At 38.0% G+C, this 21,674-nt stretch overlaps 2 protein-coding genes across 2 annotated transcripts in view; both read right to left on the bottom strand.

The window, feature by feature from the left end:
* LOC135198983 (murinoglobulin-1-like) overlaps positions 1-10,055 on the bottom strand; it is a 30,815-nt gene extending 20,760 nt beyond the window's left edge. Inside the window, 8 exon segments of the mRNA XM_064226900.1 lie at positions 1-84; positions 690-872; positions 3,476-3,590; positions 3,647-3,690; positions 3,950-4,114; positions 6,487-6,637; positions 9,424-9,484; positions 9,917-10,055. The exon segment at positions 1-84 is cut by the window's left edge and continues 100 nt beyond it. Coding sequence (XP_064082970.1) covers positions 1-84; positions 690-872; positions 3,476-3,590; positions 3,647-3,690; positions 3,950-4,114; positions 6,487-6,637; positions 9,424-9,484; positions 9,917-10,055 — 942 coding nt within the window.
* Positions 695-21,640, bottom strand: LOC135199289 (uncharacterized). Its single transcript, XM_064227193.1, has 8 exons — positions 21,518-21,640; positions 20,502-20,714; positions 17,057-17,205; positions 16,000-16,356; positions 14,450-15,280; positions 3,950-4,114; positions 3,476-3,690; positions 695-872 (listed from the first exon to the last, which is right to left on the bottom strand). The coding sequence occupies exons 2-3, from the start codon at positions 20,693-20,695 to the stop codon at positions 17,061-17,063; spliced, it is 339 nt and encodes a 112-aa protein (XP_064083263.1). The 5' UTR covers positions 20,696-20,714; positions 21,518-21,640; the 3' UTR covers positions 695-872; positions 3,476-3,690; positions 3,950-4,114; positions 14,450-15,280; positions 16,000-16,356; positions 17,057-17,060.
* Positions 21,641-21,674: the final 34 nt, after the last annotated feature.

Here is a 21,674-nt window from a genome sequence, read left to right as displayed (position 1 = left end):
CGGGTTCCTGAGACATTTGCTCACGTCTGCGCTTGCAGAGGCTGATACGACCTCGCCATCGCTGCGGGAGTACCATATCAGGACCTGTGGGAGATGGATTGGGGGTTCTTCTTTATAAACATGAACTAAGGTTCAGACATATTACTACATCTTATCATTATCTTTTTCCACTGATTCTGAAGGACAATAGCCAATGTTAGGAAAATGACAAACACAATGATATACATAAAGGCACAAACATACACACACACACACACACACACACTCCCCACACACCACACACACACACACACACACACACACACACACATATATATATATATATATATATATCTATATATATATATATATATTATATGTATAACTGAAGCATGAAAGTTTGGAACGTGATAAATCCACAAATAAAGGTCATAACCCGACACGCTACTAAAGATATATATATACTATATTATATTTATATATAAATATTATATAATATATATATATATATATATATATATATATATATATCTATATATATATATTATATATATATATATACTATATATATATATATATTATACATATATATATATATATATATTTATTATTTATATATATAGATATGAAATCATTAGATGAAAAACAAATTTGAAAATAACTACCAAGATAAAACACCAAAGATATCAATAATTCGCCTCAAGACTTGCCTTAAGATAAGGCGAAGTCAATGGCCCTAAGGGAATGTCAATGTTGAAGTATCCTCTGATGAGGCTGCTGTCATTGAGTGGTTGCAAAGGCTTCAGAAGATCTGAGTTGTTGATTGGGAGGTCATTTGGACTCAAGTCGTGGACTTCTTCGCTGGTGTAGGTGATCTGACCTCTCGAGAACACCTGCAGGAAAAACTTTGCTCTGTGTAACCTATTTCATGCTAAATTAATGAATTTGATGTCATATAGATAATGAGTTATATTTTATTATGTTATGCTAGAAAAAAATCCTAAAACCAGAATAAAGTGTCCGTATCACAAGTTGAAATTAGCCATGTTGGAAAATTTTTTTGCTGCTTTTTTCCTAGTTCACCAAAAATTGCTAAATCGAGATAGCTCAGGTTTTTTATTCAGCACGAAAGTAAAATAGGTTGACTTTCTTTTGATATATAAGTTGTCAAAAATTGCCACATATTCCCCTTGAATAAAAATTTTCCTAGTTTTTTATGAGTACTTGTTTTGGTAGTATTCCCCAGTTTCTATGAAAAATATGTTGATATATGATTATTTTGCTCCACAGAAGTAGTTTTATTATATTAACTATAGCAATGAGTTGGTATAAATTAGTACATTGATATTCAAAGTAATAAACCACGTTTTTTGCAAATTTTGTCCATCACTATAAAATTAGATGACGTATCATTACAGTTGTGTCAAACTTCTTCCTGTGGAGACTATATATATTATTTTCTTATTGTAAGGGCACATGCCAGTAATTTATGCTTGCCTTCTGGACGAAACCCCCTTTTTTTTGTATGTTGGGTTACGATTAAAGCACTTGATGTTTGTTTTTAAATTGATGTTTGTTACGTAACCCTGTAATTTTGTAGATGTGACGACTGTGTTATGCAATATACTCCTCCCGAGTTTTCTTCGAGGGTGGAAAGGTGAAGCTTTCGGATTTTAGCAGCTGACTCCACGAAGGCAAGTAAAAGAAGATATTCTTGTAAAATCCAGCCACATCACCTTGTGAATCGTCGTCGCCATTGCAGTAACTTCTTCATAAAGATATTCTGAGATCCTGTTTGCCATTTATGTTTTATTTCTATCGAAGTAACGTAACGTTTTGTTAATAATTTTTGCAGTAATGTGTTAGTTTTCTTGCTTCTTAACGTAATTTGGATAATTGTTGTGTTCTTTAAATATTAATTATATGTGTTAAACCTTTACATGCGTCTTTGTGAACCCGTGTGGCATCACCCAAAAAAGAATTGGTGCAGGAAATACAGTTGATTGCTTCTCAACTGCACTTTTGTTGAATAAAAATGCAATGTTTCTTGACTTTAAGTAAGTTAGTAAACTCCTCAGCACTGTAACTTGGTCTCAATCAAAGCTAGTGCAGGAGGGCTTAAGGTTGAATGAAATCGTACCGAATGTGGCCCTAAAACTCAGTTTAGTTTCACCACATAACTCATAAATGTTTGTGTTATGTATGATAGGACAAAGGAGTAATAAAACAAATGTTTTCTGATGCGCACACACAAGTTCATTGTGCACATTGAAGTGGTGTGGATCTGATGCTCGTGTGTGTTGTTTGTGCATGAAAGGGTTAATTAATATAAAGTCTCAAGCACATCTTTTCTCGTATCAGGTGGGCTTGAGGATCTGGTTTTTGAATGAGGGTCAATGATGTTAATCTGAAAATCCCTTATTTCCCTTATTTTTTTGTAACTGAAACAACAGCGTCTAACTGCAAGACACCCGATGTCCTGCTCCCTCCCCCCCTTCTGCAAAGCTGTAGAACAATCATCTTAACAGAATTATTACTGTTTACGAGTAGAGGAGACCCCATGACATATTCCATAAGACAACTCTGGGTTTTATCGCTGTAACAGGAACAGATGATTTCCTCTTAAAGCTGGTTTCTTATTTTGGGACACTAAATTAGAGATACGTTAAAATCAACGGTGATGCGTTAGTAATAATAAGTGTCACTAACTGTCGTGTTCGTAACCACTCAAAAGCAAAGTGATCTAGTAAAGAAAATGTACTTAAGTTTGAGGAACGTTGCATTGCTACTTCCAAGCACTATGAAACATCGCTTTCGACTTTCTAATCTGTACATTGTTTTGTTTTGCTATGATTATAATCTTCCAGTAATCAATCCTCATTTATCTGTTATACAATTGTCATTATTTATAAATGTTTTTCTTTATTTCAGGCATGAAATTCTCAACTTTTGCTTTGCTTGGACAACTTCAAATCCCCCAATATTCTTCCAGAAGATAGGAATGGGTTATAATGGCACTGCACAGATCGATTAATTCACGTACGTCGTTTTTGCCTTCCTCAGCTACTTCATCTCATCAGAATTAAGTAAGAGCCTGTGGCTAATACCTCACTGAATTTTCCAGGGAGCATATTGATAGAAAAAAGTTACACGAGCACTCATGACTAACCAAATTTTAGAGAAAACTGGCCGTCGCTTAACGCGATGTCTCAGGCTATGGCGAGGATCTTCCATTTTCGAAAAGCGACACTGTTAGAAGGATTATATGGTGCCATATGAATTATTATCCGATTTTTTATCCAGCAAAAGACCCCAATCAGATTCTTCTTGATTGTGTATTATAAGTGCTTTAAAAGATAATCTGTTACAAGGATTTAGTTGCTACAACTAGCAAGTATTGTTACCTACATACACTAGTTTGAGTTAACAGCAGAATACTTCCCGGATTATTCACCAACTAACAGTAACATATAAAATGTTGGAGCAATGAACTTACCTGGATGTGTAGAACGATGGAAGAAGTACCGTTAGCCACAAACATCACAGGGATTGTGATTGTTTCTCCATTAGTTGAACATTCGTGTGACTTAGGCAGCAACCCCAGGCTGAGACTGGATTGAGATGCAGAGAAGAATTTTTTCAGGAGTGTACCGTGGAACCAGGGTACATCCAGCCCAAATTGCCTCCCTGAGATTCACCGAGGGCATCTACCTGTAATAACAATGAATGTAGCAAGATTGCTCTTTTAAATAAGTCGTTATTAAAGTCACCTTTCTCTTTATTGCGAAGCTTTTTAACAGTTTCCCAGAGATATTAATAGAATAGCAGCAAGCAACAACAACAAAAGTTCAGTACATTCCAATGAACCACTTTACGAAAACTAGTTACAACGCCTACATTCATCTTTAGCTACCAAGTAATTACTTTGACACTATGAACTGAATTGGTTGCTGATGATTTTTGAACTTACCCACAAATATAAATATGAGTAATCCTCAAAATAGTGAGGAGGAATGATGGCGTTGATTATACCGGATTCATCCACTGTGTAGTTTTTACAAGGATAGCCATAGCCCGGACATACTGTAACAATATCGCCCTCGGGTGTCGGAGAACCTAGTTTAGTCACCTTCACCTGCAGGAGGAAAACCCATTCTGAAACAAACTGTCTCGAAGGGACACGACCAGGTTGTTCGTGTCACCTGGACAGTCCTTTATGTACCTCTTTTGCAGAACCCTTTCGGACGACATTGTCAGCTAGGTACAGCGTTTTCTACAATTTCATAGCTGTCCAGCTTCTTTAACATTTTCCCTCATATATATATATATATATATATATATATATATATATATATATATATATATATATATATATATATATAGTCGCCAAAACCAGTAGGACACGCCAACACTCTAGCACAGAAACATACAATTGCAAGAGTGTTTATTTATTAGCCTCTAAAGTCATTCATTCTTATTGACATATATTACCACATAAAGGGTTTTTATTCTATTTGTTTCTTAATCATCATTCAGTATCAAGCGTATCTTTTAAGACAATGGCGTATAAACAGGAACTGACTATGGAAGGCTTGTTAGAAAAAAGAAAAATAGGAAGAATTATATGTATATAATATATATATATATATATATATATATATATATATTATATATATATTATATATTATATATATACTATATATCTATATATCATATCTATATATATAGATATATATATATATCTATATATATAGATATATATCTATATATATAGATCATATATATATATAATATATATATAGATATATATCGTATATATATATATATATATATATATATATATATATATATATATATATATATATGTATATATATATAGACTATATATATAGATATAAATATATATATATATGATATATATATATATATCTATATAGTTATTTTATATATATACTACTAGTATATCATATATATATATATATATATATATACATATATATATATATATGTATATATATATATATATATATATATATATATCTATATATATATAATGTATATATATATATATATATATATATATATATATATATATATATATATACATCACATATATTCTTCCTCTTTCTCTTTTTTTCTAACAAGCCTTCCATAGTCAGTTCGTTGATGACCTAAAATTATATTTTAAATTTTCTTCTAATTTCCCATTCTAATGAGGAGTGATTTATGAATATAACTAATATTGTATGACGAAGTGAAGTTTGTATCTTTGCATTATCATTTTTGTGGCCACGAACGTAAAAAATATGGAAATAAAAAGATTTAACGAATCAAGATATGTATCCCCCGAGAATCTCTCCATTCTTGTTAACTCCCGAAGCTTCACTAATACTGACAATATCATAGCTTTCTCCATAACCTACTTTTGCATTTAAATCCTTTAGCACGAGCACCCTTCATAGTCTCCAAAGTCAGAAGGACATGCCGACACTCTAGCACAGAGACATACAATTGCAAGAGTGTTTATTGCTTAGCCTCTGAAGTCATTCATTCTTATTGACATATGTTATCACATAAAGGGTTTTTATTCTATTTTTTCTTAATCATCATTCAGTATCAAGCGTATATTTTAAGCCAATGGCGTATAAACAGGAACTGACTATGGAAGGCTTGTTAGAAAAAAGAAAAAGAGGAAGAATATATATTATACTAAATATATATTATATATTATATATATAAATATATATATATATTATATAATATATAATATATATATATATCATATATATATATATATATATATATATATATATATATATATATATATATATATATATATATATATATGTATCTATAGATATATTGTTACGCCTAGCCTGGCCTTGAGAGAGGCTATATACGTAAACGGAATAATTGAGGGAGGACAGAAGGAAATTAATCGAACTTACCGTAAAACTGATAAGTTAGTGATAATTTCTTTAGAGGGAAGGTCGCCAGAAAACTCAGCTCGTTACTTTACAGCTATTTATTTACAAAAAGGCCCTTGCTGGCCTGGAGAAAGTAAATGCAGCGTCCCATGTTGGGACTTATATATCTCTCACAAATGGATAATAGCTGGCTCAAAATGGATTCATGAAGCTGGTTTCTTAAACTTGGGTAATGCAAACACTTGCGGGCAGAGAGACTGGGCACGTGACTCATGGAATCTGGAAAAGAATCCCAGATTAAACAAGATAAAAGAAAAAGGGATTTATTGCCCCACCTTTCAATTGGTTAGTTCTCTAACATGGGGGAAAAGGAACCTGTTTAATGTTTTCACTGAGGTATGCAAATTGACTTCATTCGTCTGGGGGACGATCACACAAGGGGAAGCATGCGGCCATGAGGCAGTGAGAGGGAACAAAAGGATGAGTTTCTTTTTGGGGTTGGAAATTGAATTGGGAAAACGAGGATCAAATAGATAATAGGTGATAAGGGACTGGCAATATGCTGTTTCACAAGACATACCTGGATGTCGTGTTCAGTGGCTCTTTTGTAGAAAAGCGTGGCCTGGCTTTGCTGAGGCCTGGGGTCGATCGGCGCGCCACTCACGCCCTGGATAGGCCTAACAGGAAGGCTGTGGTTGGACGATCCGTCCGAGGTCACATCCTGCAGTCGACTAGGGGACGATGGCAGGCATTTTGGCTTGGGTGTTGGGAGTCAGCTTGACCTCCCCCCACGAGCAAGGCAAATCCTGGAAACAAAACATACAGCCAGCAGAGGGGTCACAGGAAAAAGAGCTTAAGATATAGGTCTAAGAAGTACCAATCTGCCTACATCCTTCCCTTTTGAGATACGTCCCTAAAGCTGACAAAAGACTATATTCCCCCAACTGGGGAACTCTCTACCTCTGGCTGGCGGGTTTTGGGTTTCCCGCGTTTTACAAAAAATCAGGTGATATTTGGAAGAAATGGCTGCCGTTTTCAAATCAAATTAATTATTATATCTGGGTAGACGGAACGATCTATATACGTCACAGCTCCCCTGTTAAAAGAAGGCATTCACTCCCTTTCGGGCGTGAAGGTCTTGGCTTAAATAAATTGATCGTCTCGACCTACCCAGTTCTCCTACTCCAAACTTGAAGTTTTTTGAGCAGCGATACAGCTAACTACAGTGGCCTACCTAACTTATAGGTGGAGATGCTAAGTGTACTAACGCGTAATGTAATGTAGTCTAGCCTAAGTAATAACTACGGGTTATCTGTGACGAAAGACAGCCTACTCTACCCCTAGATAAGGTTACTTGAAAATTCTACTTGCTGATAACCTAATGCCCTGGTACTAAATCATTAGCTAACCTACTCAATATAGTTAAATGAAGACGCAACCATTCCAGAGTGTGGTACGCACAGCAGTGATGTGTCGCAGGAATTGTTAAAATACATGAGGTGAGGTAATGGTGCGTGAGGATGATGAGTGGTTAGTGCATTACCAGGATGGAAATGTAATGAGGTAATTATATTTAAGTGAGGGTTAGTATCACCATTTCTAGGGGTTAGAGGGTTAGTTCTACTGGCAGAGATCAGGCTGGCTACCTTCTCTGGGTAGGTGCCAGGATCACTCTGCAATTGAATGCGACACTGTACCTCGGGCACAGGTGTCAAGGAGAGCATGTGGCTCTTTGGTTAGTGTGTTAATGATTTGCTACGTCACTTCTTCTTCTTCTTATTCCTCCAGGACCTGGCTATACACCAGTCCTAGAGTAGACGGGAGGCACCGACTCTGGGGAAAGGCCAGAAACGCCGGCAGGAGCAGAGGCAGTGGTAGACTGAGGGATTTCAGGAGAACACCCTACTCCAGTATCTGCAGCAACCGTCGTAGAGGTGGAACCTACTGCAGGGGAGGCCCTCACTTCGGCTGCTGCGACAACCGTCGTAAGGGGAAAACTCCAGGCTGACTCCTGGTTGGGCAGTTCCTGGTTTTCCAGAGGAGGTATGAAGGTTAGGTCTGCCGGAGGTTCATCCTCGGGCGACAGTGGTGAGGTTGAAGAAGACTCATGGACTTTGGATTGGCCATGGGCTGCGGTAAGCTCCATGCCTGTTGGAGGATCTCCTGTAGGAGGATCCTTGATAAGGTTAGGCGCCGGCGCTAGCTCGAGGCCAGGCGCAGAAGTCAAGTTCTGTGGTGGCTCTACGTCCAGGCTGGACGGAGCTTGGCACTGCCCAGTGCTGCCAAGTGGCACTGGCAGAGTGTTGAGGTCGACTGGACCTGTGGCGGGTACCGGAGGTGCAATACCTCTCAGCGTGCCCTTGGAAATGGGAGACAGAGGCTCCTGTCTCTTGTTGAAGGCTAAGCCTTGTGGAAAATGGACATTGTCCGCTGCTGGTAGTCGGCTAGGGCACCTAGGCCAATTCGTGGAGTGCCCTATTACGTTGCAGGTTTTGCAACGGAACTGTGAATGGTCAATCTCCCTCCTTGGTAACGGGGGAGACTGTTGGTGGATGTACTTCCTGGAGGAAGTAGAATTTTTATGACTCCTTGCTTTGGAGTGATTTGACGTGGGGTTAGGACCCCTAGGCTTTTTGGAATGCAAGGGAAACTTCATATCTTGCCCTAGGAGGAGGTCGTAACCTCCTGGAATGTAGCTTGCAACTGCAAGGGTACAAATTCTGGAAAAATGAGGTCTGGTGACCCTCAATTGGACGGTCGGAAGGATCAGCTTGATATTGTTGATACCTTCAATGGTTATTAAGTGACGTCTATCGACGTTAGCCCCTCGGGGGATTCGATCTTCCCGTATCAGGGAGATTTGAGCGCCAGAGTCGTCGTAGGCTCTGACGTGGCTGGGCGGATAATGGCTTTGGAGGGGTGCGACAGTTATAGGGCCCTTAGCTGGGGGTCCTAGTGAAGAAGGATTTGTAACTACCATTGCGATGGCAGGAATATTGTGATTTGCGCACCCTCTGTAGTTGGCAGACATGTGACCCTTGCAGCCACAGTCTCGGCAGAACTTGTTCCAGAACCTCTTCCGTGGCACTGGATGGTAAGGCCGAGATGGCCCCACAGGTTGCGAATCTGTGGAGTCACCAAGGCTGGCAGTGTGCTCTGGCACAGGTGAAAAGTCCTCTCTGGCAGTGATTTGAGGTAGGGAGGTTAAGGAATCCTCCGTTGAATCACCCTCGGAAACAAGTCCGGGGTTAACTGGTGGGCTTACCTCTTCCAAAGTGGATGAGGTAGGCGGTAAAATGGTAAGAGGCTGAGATGATGCGGAAGAAACTTCGGGCTCTGAAACTGGGTCAGGGCCAGGTTCGCAAATAGAAAGGATGTCGGGGACATCGGAGGCACTAGCCTCTGAACCTAAAATTGATGATTGATTATGAGGCATGCTGCAGGGATCCGGTGCATCTGGTAGTGGGAGCTGCGTCCAGGGGAGATACGGCTTAAGTAGATCTCGGCCCAATATCACCTGATAAACATCATGAAATGGGTCACTACGCCCAGGCGCACAATGTGGTTTCCCTGGTCTCCTGGTCCAGAAAAGGGCATTTCAACATTCGAAGGACCGAATGAACAGAATAGAGTTACCGTCATCCATTCAAACTGAATTTCTTCGTCCGTCTGGATTTTGGCACCCCTAGGCAATGCCTTTCTTGAAATAAGGGAGACCTGGGCTTCGGTGTCGGCCATGACTTGTACCCACTGATAGGCCCCAGGAGACTGTTCATCAGGCAGGGCTACATGGTAGCCTTGGAGAAGTTCACCCTGGAAGCTCTCATCCCAAGGTAGGGATCGACTTGGGCACTGGTCGGAAACCACAGCATGCCCACGCACACAACAAGTGGTGCAGAACATCCGCAACCACCTCTTACCGGGAGTCCAGCTCATGGTCTGGGGCTTAGAAACTAGCAGAGAGATTGCGTCATCTATGAGAGCTAGCTCATGCTTTCTCTCTTCTTCACGTGCCTTCCTTTCTGCTTCTCTTTTCTTCCTCTCTTCTTCTCTGGCGGCTCTCTCTTGCAGGAGCAGTTCGTCCGTCTGCCCTGTCACCCACTGGGTGAGTTCCTGCCCAGTGTAACCGGCGTTCATGCCCAGAGCCATGAGTGTCTGGAGCCTCTCCAGCTCCATGGATATATGTGGTTGGGCAGCAGAAGCCATGTCTTTAGGCTGCAGTGGAGGCTCTGATAAAGTTTAAAATAATGGCCAGGAAGGGTAATGGATGGAATGGGAGTGCCTACTGGGTAAAGTGGCACTCACTTGGAAATGTGTTCTGCGACGTGGTAATGAAAAGTCTGAAAAGACTGGGTGCTCGGTGGCACTTTGTGAATGGCACCTTCTGATGAGGTGAAAAAATCGAATGAAGTGTGCGGCGTACGTCACACTTACGGGCGTTCCCAACTTGGGAGACGTTGGAATGGGCTACCTGTAGGTCCAATACAGATGCACGGCGCTTATGGGGAGGCGTTCCCTGGTTGAGCGTTCCGAAGGATCACTGACCCTTGTACATGGACACTAATGAATAGGGCGTTCCGTAAGGATGGACACGCAGGTTTAATGGCTACCTGTATTGCCTGTACAGGTGCAATGGCACTTATGAGGAGGCGTTCCTTGGAGCACTGGTATCGTGCTGGTGTGTCCCGGACACTACATGCAGTATACTTAAATATACTGAAGTGAAATGGTACTCTGTTCGTGGCAGAGGGTAATAGTGGAGGAGAGAAAGTAAAAGGTGGGAGTACTTCAGCAGCCAGTCGATGGACAGTGTCACGAATTAGTGGCACTGTAAAATGGTAAGACCTGACGTGCACTGGTGGTGGCCAGTCCTAAACTGGTAACGACTTCCCTGTCTGGAAGTAATGAATTTGCGTGGCACACTGTGCGGGTTGTGCTTGCGGTATACGCAAGTCTTTTGTGATAAGAAAATGAAAAGACCACTCGGGCAACGACAGGTAATGGAAATTTTAGAAATGCTCAGTCCCTCGCTGGAGTACTCGATAAATGAAATAAATAAATGCTTGCAAACTGCAATGGACACATGCGCGTACATATCACGCTGTGTAAATGAAAGACACAAGAGACTAAAATAATGTTAATTCTGCATGCTATAATTAATGGTAAGATGTAGTACTCTTGGCTTCGTGAATACTGGGTTCTGGTTCTCTCTCTCTCTTGGAGAGGGTGAAAAATGATATATGAATGAACTCCCTTATATTGAATTGAACTACTAATGTTAGTTTAATATGACGCACTTGCGTTAAATTATCTACTTACGTTAACGTTTAATGAAAGAATTGCTTTTGATAACGTTTTATGAAAATGATAACGCGCTCGCGGTGAACGATTTTTACGTTAATAGTAGCGGCTCGCGCTTATGAAATGATTTGCGTTTCAATATGAATTTTACAAAGACGCGTTTTACGTTAACAATTCTTGTAATTTATTCTACTTGAAGATTTACGTTAACTTTATGTAAGATTACTAGGTCCCTGTGAACAGTGAAATGACGGTAAGGATTTTAAAATGAAAATGTTAGCAAACATTTGTGAATGAGGTTACGTTAAGTACGAAGTGAAATGAAACTTTCGCTCAGCGAGCGAGTGAGCGATGCGAGGTGAAACACGTGAGGCGAGTTGGGCAGCGCGGGCTAGCAAAGCGGTGGGCTAGCAGTGATGGCGAATCAGCTGATTCTCTGTAAATGCGAAAGCAATTTACAACACAAAATTCTACACTCTTATTCATGGCGAATTACGTTAATTTCTCTGGCAGAACGATATATACTAGTACCGAGATTGATATTATTTACGTTAAAACTTCGAGACTTACGTTACTTTGCTTAAATTGTTAAGGTAATGCTTAAAGAGATAACAAACATGGCTGCCTCTTTGTGAGAACGAAGGTTGGTTGAGACCGCGCAGGCGCGAAGCTGAATTAAGCTGAGAGCTAAGCGGTTACCAACACTTGGAATGAAAACTAAGTTAAAAATGAATTCCCTAACATATCACAGACAAAAGAATTGTACACTTCTTTTGCCGTAACTATTAGTAAAACACTCCTAACTAGCTAGGCTTTCCAACACAGCAATAAACCCTGGCAAAGCACTTCCTAGTTTGATCTGGTTCTTTCTGGCATCTATTCTACACACGTGCTCTGTCTCGTCCGACGAGGACAGCACAAAGTAACAGAGAATTCGCGGGGCAAATTGTTTGCTCGCCGCTAAAATAAAGCTCTGGCGCGTTCGCCGTTACAATATAATAACATTTCTCACTTCACACTTGTTTAAACACTTCGACAATAAGAATACTTAAACGTACCTTAAGCTAACATTGGTTATAGAATAATCATATTAATGAATGGAATACCTTACCGTGAGCCAGTGTGTCTTTCCCTGCAAGTGTGCATTGTTTTGCACTTTGAAAAACATTTACATTCGTTTTACAAGGATAACGCGATTTACAAGCTTTTTTTAAGCAAGCCCAGATTCGATCCTGGCAAGGTCGCCACTGTTACGTATTAGCCTGGCCTTGAGAGAGGCTATATACGTAAACGGAAATAATTGTGGGAGGACAGAAGGAAATTAATCGAACTTACCGTAAAACTGATAGTTAGTGATAATTTCTTTAGAGGGAAAGGTCGCCAGAAAACTCAGCTCGTTACTTTACAGCTATTTATTTACAAAAAGGCCCTTGCTGGCCTGGAGAAAAGTAAATGCAGCGTCCCCACGTTGGGACTTATATATCTCTCACAAATGGATAATAGCTGGCTCAAAATGGATTCATGAAGCTGGTTTCATAAACTTGGGTAATGCAAACACTTGCGGGCAGAGAGACTGGGCACGTGACTCATGGAATCTGGAAAAGAATCCCAGATTAAACAAGATAAAAGAAAAAGGGATTTATTGCCCCATTTCAATTGGTTAGTTCTCTAACACTGGGGAAAAGGAACTGTTTAATGTTTCACTGAGGTATGCAATGACTTCATTCGTCTGGGACGATCACACAAGGGGAAGCATGCGGCCATGAGGCAGTGAGAGGGAACAAAAGGATGAGTTCTTTTTGGGGTTGGAAATTGAATTGGGAAAACGAGGATCAAATAGATAATAGGTGATAAGGGACTGGCAATATGCTGTTTCACAAGACGTACCTGGATGTCGTGTTCAGTGGCTCTTTGTAGAAAAGCGTGGCCTGGCTTTGTCTTGAGGCCTGGGTCGATCGGCGCGCCACTCACGCCCTGGATAGGCCTAACAGGAAGGCATGTGGTTGGACATCCGTCCGAGGTCACGTCCTGCAGTCGACTGGGGACGATGGCAGGCGTTTTTATTTTGCTTGGGGTGTTGGAGTCAGCTTGACCCCCCACGAGCAAGGCAAATCCTGAAACAAAACATACAGCCCGCAGAGGGGTCACAGGAAAAAGAGCTTAAGATATAGGTCTAAGAAGTACCAATCTGCTACCACATTCCTTCCCTTTTGAGATACGTCCCTAAAGCTGACAAAAAGACTATATTCCCCCAACTGGGGAACTCTCTACCTCTGGCTGGCGGGTTTTGGTTTCCCGCGTTTTACTAAAAATCAGCTGATATTTGGAAGAAATGGCTGCCGTTTTTCCAAATCAAATTAATTGATTAATATCTGGGTAGACAGAACGATCTATAAACGTCACAATATATATATATATATATATATATATATATATATATATATATATATTTATATATATAAGATAGTATATATGATATAGTCTTTTTTCTTTTTTAACAAGTTTTCCATAGTCAGTTCCTGTTTATACGCCTTTGTCTTAAAACATATGCTTGATTCTGAATGATGATTAAGAAAAAAATAGAATAAAAACCCTTTATGTCGTAATATATGTCAATAAGAATGAGTGACTTCAAAGGCTAAGCAATAAACACTCTTGCAATTGTATTGTCTCGTGCTACAGTGTCGGCATGTCCTTCTGGCTTTGGAGACTATGAAGGGTGCTCGTGCTAAAAGATTTAAATGCAAAAGTAGGTTATGGAGAAAGCTATGATATTGTCAGTATGAGAGAAGCTTCGGGAGTTAACAAGAATGGAGAGATTCTCAGGGATACGTATCTTCATTCGTTAAATGTTTTATTTCCATATTTTTTACGTTCGTGGCCATAAAAATGATAATGAAAAGATACAAACTTCACTTCGTCCTACAATATTAGTTATATTAATAAAAAAACTCCTCATTAGAATGGGCAATTAGAAGAAAATTTTAAATATAATTTTTAGGTCATCAACGAACTGTTGAAAAAGTAGTATTATTTTTATTATATTTATTAGGCAGCTTACAGGAATGATCCAAACAATTGTTACTTATGCATTTTTTGTTACATAAGCAGCATTATATTTGCTGTAAGTCTAACAGAAAAACTGCAATGTAAATGTTGGAGTACCAACGATGATGTGTAGAAATTGTTATCTCTTTGAATGTGTTAAGCTTGTAGAAACTTTGGAAGTCAGTCCAACTTACTCTGAAATTAAACGGCAGTCCGGGTTTCAAGCTTTCTTCAGTGGTAATAGTTTCTAAATTGTGGGATTGATATTTCACTTCCACAGTGGCTGTGGTATTCACGACGTCACAACCACTGAATGTCTAAGGAAGTATTTATAGAATATCTAAGATGAAATAAATTAATTATGCTACAATAACATTAATCTTACAGCTAAGACAAGAGTTTACTCAGGCGAGCAAATTCTCCATTTGGAAATATAAATTTTCAGTTATTCACTCCAACCAACAGGCTTTAATAGAATGCATTGAAAATAAGAAGAAAAAGAATAGTCTAAAACGTACAAGAGCAGGTATATACATATCGTTTTAAGGATATGAAATCATCCGTCATGCTGCATAGTAACTTTAAAATAATTAACTGATCACAGAATGTTTTTTCTGAGAGCATTAACATTTATTCATACTGAACAAGTTTAAGTGTTTTTGTCAGCTTATAAACCCATGAGTACCATAATAATTAGAACTAAGACAGGAACAGATTTTTGAGGTTTATCAATGATTTTTTGTCAGAGGGAGGTAAATACCACTAACAGGACGACTGGATGAGTTCATCTCCATTTGTAAATTGTCTGATAATGAGATCAATTCTATACGATTTTTGTTTCTGATATATCATTTTTTTTTACATAGAAAACAGAAAACAGCAAATCGCTAGTTTGCAAACAAGAAAAGCGTACCTTCTCCACATATAGAAACGGGGTTGATTGATCGTCGTAGAAATAATAATAATAATACGAATTGGCCAAAGACAGCGTGAGGGTCCCGTTAACAGGCTGACCATAGGTGTACCTATTGAGAAAGAATTTCAGAATGAGGATCCTTGAAGGTGAAATTAAACATTTTTTTATAAACTCTATGGCGGTGTTTGAATAACTCGTTGTCTGGCTTCTTTCAATGATATCATTGATTTTAGAGTACTTAGTTCAATATGGTGACCAGGTGCTAAGGTATACAATATATATATATATATATATATATATATCTATATATAATATATATATATTCTGTGTGTGTGTGTGTGTGTGTGTGTGTGTGTGTGTGGTATGTTTAATTTTAATAGGACTTCCTCATTTATGACATATGAATAAGTTTTCTGAGACTTTTCCTGTTCATAAATCGAAAAATCCAATAAGTACTCACTTGGCACATACATAAAGAGTTGCAAGAGTATGCTCACTAGGGATACACAGGGTCTCCATAAAGTCTCAGTACCATTACAAGTATTTATTGCTTAGAAACCATATAACAAAGATTAATGCAGTTTTTTTTATAGAATGAAGTGCTCTGAATGTAAACTTGAGGAAATGTAGAACATTCTGCAAAAAAAAAAACTGCATTACTCTATGTTATATGGTTTCTGAGCAATAAATACTCTTAATGGTACTGGGACTTCATGGCCACCCTGTACTTCCTTCAGCGAAATCAAGACAGCTCATTTGTCAGGAAAGTAACATCAAAGAATCTGAAGGCACGTTAATGCCTTATCTTATCTTCGAAGAAATCCTTACCTCTTCCACCTCCTCAGCTAACTGGAAGTCCAACTGCAGCAGTCCAGCTGGATTGGGAGTGTTTTTCCACTGAGTCAACCTACTGCCATTTCGGTGAGTTGATCCATATCTCAGGAATATCTTCATAAGAAACGAGAGCTCTCGTTCCAGTAATGGTCAGGATGCGGAACTGCACTCACTGGCCTGGCATGTACAGATACTTGTCGGTTTGAATAAAAGTCTCCATAACGGACATTAGAATCAGGTCGCATTTTTGGGAGATGGAGGCAGTGTTTATTTCTCCAGAAATTTCAAGCACAGAAGTATAGCCAATGCTTCTGGGAACTGTCACATTCACGCAATGGTATCCGCTTGCAGCTGTAAAGGTGAAAAATGCTTTGTCCACGAAACTCCAATTTGTTTTTCATACACTAACATAAGTTGTACTCCTGAGAAGCAGTTGTAACTGCATGTGGCTACCATAATCCATCAAGAATATATCCATAAACTATATCTATTAATATAATATTATTTAAAAAATGCTTTGAAAAGCTTCTTTAAGCCAATGACAATCCCATAATATTATGATATTTTATTAGATTAGGTAACCCAGCTTTTATAAAAAAAAAAAAAAAAAAATGATCACTCAAATCTGTTAAGCCAAGTTGAAAGGTGTTCTGACTTACAAACAAAAACAAAGAGTATAAAAAAAATATAGACACAAACACACGTATACCGACTGTCCCTGGGTTACAGCAGTCCCCGACTTACAGCGGCCTCAGGTTACAGCATTCTGACTTTAGAGTGCCAGGCTCATGGCACCATTAACCTGATTTTATGGGGGCTGTAAGGTGCCATAAGCATCATTTATTCCCATTACTATTAGGATGTTCCGGTACCTGCAGTTTTTTGGGTTAAAGCACTGCTGGGAACATAACCCCTGTCATAGACTGAAGATATATATATATATATATATATATTATATATATATATATATATATATATATATATATATATATATTATATATATATAAAGAGAGAGAGAGAGAGAGAGAGATGTCTGTTTTTCCTCACTTACCGGTTTATTCTAAGCTGACCTGGGACACAACCTCCAAATCGTCTTTGAGCGAGAAACTTAAATTGAAATCTGGTGCGCCGATTAGGAAGACGCAGACGGACGCTTCCTGTCCTCTAACCCACTTCTTTGGCGTCGTGATCAGGTATGAGCTGAAATTTATTATTATTATTATTAGTCTAAGTGTGTAAAAATGAACTTGCATAAGAATTAAAGATTATTTGGCAAAGCAAGACTGCTCAGGTTGCTGTGACCATTTGAGGAAAAAATGATGAAAACAGAGAGAAGTGTAATATTGAAATAATATATTTCACTATATATTAATCAGAGAATTTTTATTTTCAAGACTCAACTGAGTTTGTGCTACTCAGTTATTGTATCATGTAAATCACTCTAATTTAATATTCTTTGTTTGTCTTTAAGATGATGAAGCAGTAGCATCGTGACTCACATTTCGTGTTTTAAGGATTAAAATTCAATTACATACCTCGCTGAAATTTGTTTTTACATAATGTTTGTACCTTATGTGGTCAGCTGTGGTGCTATTTTATATTTCCCTCTTATTTTCCCAAATGAGCTTTTTCTTCGATCGTCAGCTGATACCCATTTATGGCGAATATTATCGTTAACGGCTGTAACCTCTGTTTTGATACTCATCCTCCCATAATTGATTCCTTTCTGCTCCAGTTTATCCATACATAAATGATCTGACTATAACTGCAAGAAAATGACAGGATTTTACTTTACTCATCATGAAACCCTGTTTAGGAATGAGGTGGTCTTTAAATTATGACAGAGAGGATCACTAGTAGATGAAAATTCATAAAAATGCTGCTCATTGTTGTCACAATGGAGTGGAAGTTATAAACAGTACAGAAAAATTATTATTAACCCTTAAACGCCGAAGCGGTAAAAATAAAAAATTCCCCCGAATGCCGGAGCCGGTTTTGAGTGAGCGCGGAAGCGGAAAAAATAATTTTTTCAAAAAATCACAGCGCGCTTAGTTTTGAAGATTAAGAGTTCATTTTTGGCTCCTTTTTTTTCATTGCCTGAAGTTTAGTATGAAATCATCAGAAATGAAAAATAATATCATTATCATATGTAAATAATGCCATATATGGTAGCAAAAAAAAAAAATTCATACATAATTGTATTAAAATCACGCTGTGCAAAAAACGGTAAAAGCTAACGAGTTTTTTTTTTCGTTGTATTGTACACTAAATTGCAATCATTTTGATATATAATACATTGTAAAACAATAAAAGCAACAGCGGAAAAATATTATCACAAAATGATGTACGAATTCGTAACGTGCGGACGTGAAAAAATGTTTTTTTTTCAAAAATTCACCGTAAATCTAAATATTGTTCTAGAGACTTTCAATTTGTTTCAAAATGAATACAAATGATTGAATATTACGATACTGTAAGAGTTTTAGCTTACAATTGCAGTTTTCGACCATTTCCGACGAGTTAAAAATGACCAAATGTAGAAATTTTTTTATAAATTTTATTTTATATGCAATTATTTCGGAAATTAGAAAAGCTACAACCTTCAAATATTTTTCCTTTTATTCTACATGAAATTGCGCACATTTTCATATTTAAAACTCTATGAAATGCCTAATATGAAACGGAGCAAATTTTCCGAGAATGCGATGTACGCAATTCGGAGATTTTATGGCGGAGAATCCGCGCGCGGAGGGGGAAGGAAAGTTTTTTTCATAAATTCACCATAAATCGAAATATTGTGCTAGAGACTTCCAATTTGTTGCAAAATGAAGGTAAATGATTGAATATTACTAAAATATAAGAGTTTTAGCTTACAATTGCGTTTTTCGACCATTTCGGTAGAGTCAAAGTTGACCAAACGTGTTTTTTTTTATTTATCGTGATTTATATGCATATATTTCAAAAATGAGAAAAGCTACAACCTTCAATTATTTTTCGTTGTATTCTACATGAAATTGCGCACATTTTCATATATAAAACTTTATGTAACGGCTAATTTAAAATGGTGCAAACATTACCACAATCGCACAGATGATTTTTTCGGAAGAGTTACCACGCGGACGTAAGGAAAATGTTATTTTTTTCATAAATTCACCATAAATCGAAATATTGTGCTAGAGATTTCCAATTTGTTAAAAAATGAAGGTAAATGATTGAATATTACTAAAATATAAGAGTTTTAGCTTACAATTGCGTTTTTCGACCATTTCGGTAGAGTTAAAATTGACCGAAGGTTGAAAATTTGTCACTTGTCATTTTTTATATGAAAATATTTCAAAACTGATAAAAGCTACAACCATGGGTTGTTCTTAGTTGTATTGTGCATGAAATTGCGCACATTTCCATATATAAAACTTTATGCAACGGCTAATTTTAAAATGGTGCAAACATTACCACAATCGCATGTATGATTTTTTTCGGAAGAGTTACCGTGCGGACGTAAGGAAAAAGTTTTTTCATAAATTCACCATAAATCGAAATATTGTGCTAGAGACTTCCAATTTATTGCAAAATTAAGGTAAATAGTTGAATATTACTACAATATAAGCGTTTTAGCTTACAATTGCGTTTTTCGACCATTTCGGTAGAGTCAAAGTTGACCGAAGGTTGAAATTTTGGCACTTATCGTTATTTATATAGAAATATTTCAAAATTGATAAAAGCTACAATCATGAGTATTTTATTGTTGTATTTTAAATGAAATTGCGCACATTTTCATATATAATACTTCATGTAACGGATAATTTAAAACGGTGCAAAAATGATGTCAAAGTGACGAAATAATTTTTGAGATGTGTCACTGATACTTTTTAGTGCGATAAGAAAGAAATTCGCGCTTGCGCGCCTGCGTAACGATTGTAAACAAAACAACGCCTTGATCCGCGAACTCCCAGCATCCCCCAAGGCGCGTGATTCAAAAGTTTTCGGCTGGTAGGCCTATAAGTATTTTTCCGCGAATTTAAAAAAAAACTTTTTTGAGTCGACGTATGGTACGTCCATTCGGCAATCGGGGGAGATTTTGACTCGACGTTTAATACGTCCATTCGGCGTTTAAGGGTTAATAAGATATAGCGCATTCATTTTAATTTTCGTTGGTGAAAGAAGGCTCTGTTTGACCTTAGATTTTAGCACGTTTTAATTAACGTTAAGTTAGGTATATAATGTTTATAACTTATTCGTTAGGGGGGAAAATCTTGCACGCGTCCCGAGTAAGCTATAACGGCTGCAGCCTCTATTATGATGTTCATCGTCCCTTAAGTGATACAACCACAGAAAAATAACAAGATCTTACATTAATTATTGATCATGAAATCCTGTTGACGGACAAGAAAGTTATGGGATAATAACTGAGAGAAGCACAAGATGAAAATTCATAAAAAATGCAGCTCATCATCATCACACGGTAGTGGAAGTTATGAACGTTCGAAAGGCCTTACTCGGAGCAATCCCAGTCGTAAGGACAGCACTGGAACTGCAGGGTGAGCGGACGACAATTGGTTCCTGGCGGATCGGGGCAGTTTCTAGCGACACATACGGTTTTGGTGGCGTTTCCGTCTGCCTGACAGGTGCACTTCTTGCAAGGCTCGTCGGCTGGGCTCCAGGTGTCCCCAATGGCGTAATACTGACCCATGTCCGATCTGCATGTTGTACTTGAGGGGAAATGTGAAGAGTTTGGTCATATGATCAGCCACACCAGAATGATTTTCGTGATGTTACACATGTGATGGATACGTAGAGGGCAAAAAACACTTACGCAGAAGCCAGAAGTTCATATACAAGGGTAGTATACCTGATGAATGAGTTAAGACTACAATGATGTGATAACCAAGAGATATGGCTTAAGAAATGATTATGGAGGGTGCTCTGAGGAAACAGGCAGGGAAGAGATCTTGAGGCAGCGAAAGGTATTCTATGATAATCTGCAAGCCAACAGGAACTTGCAATTTTTAATTAGGTGAATTCTAGATTTCGAGACATGAGCAGTAATCTACCAACAGACAACTGTTCCATGATTACTAGATGGTACAAGCTGGTTTGTAACATTGACTGTCATCGTTTTTATTAATTTTTATTCCGCACAGCAGCAGAGATGAATAACTTTGATTCAATGAACCTTTTAGTTCATTACAAGAAGGAAACAAAACCGATAAAAATCTTAATTTTGCAACATCAAGAACACTCGTTCGTAAACGAGAACAATACGCCTATCTTACATTAAGACAGCAAAGAGGATCACAAAAGTTAACATTTAACATGTAGTTGAATCGCAACTTGACAAAATTACTATTAACTGAAATTTTTGAGCTTTAAATTTATAACAAATTGACACAAAAATACAACTTTGCAACATAAAAGGAGAAACTAAAAACGGTAGAATAAATTTCTGCATCCAACAGTTCTCATGTCATGGCATGAGCTCAGATCGCTACCAGGCAATGAAGAAAACACTTACTTGTCAAAGAAATATTCATCGCAGCATCCCGAATTGTATGTTCCACTGACCACACAATCTCTGTGAGGTTTCTGGGGGCAATAAATGCGATAGCAATACACAGAAGCAGCCTTCTCCCAATCATAGTGGGTAGCAAAGAAACAGTGCCTTGGGCAGT

The sequence above is a fragment of the Macrobrachium nipponense genome, chromosome 25, assembly GCF_015104395.2.
Source record: "Macrobrachium nipponense isolate FS-2020 chromosome 25, ASM1510439v2, whole genome shotgun sequence".
Lineage (NCBI taxonomy): Eukaryota > Metazoa > Arthropoda > Malacostraca > Decapoda > Palaemonidae > Macrobrachium > Macrobrachium nipponense.
Note: the sequence above shows the minus strand (reverse complement) of the source record. Positions and strands in the feature narration are given on the sequence as shown.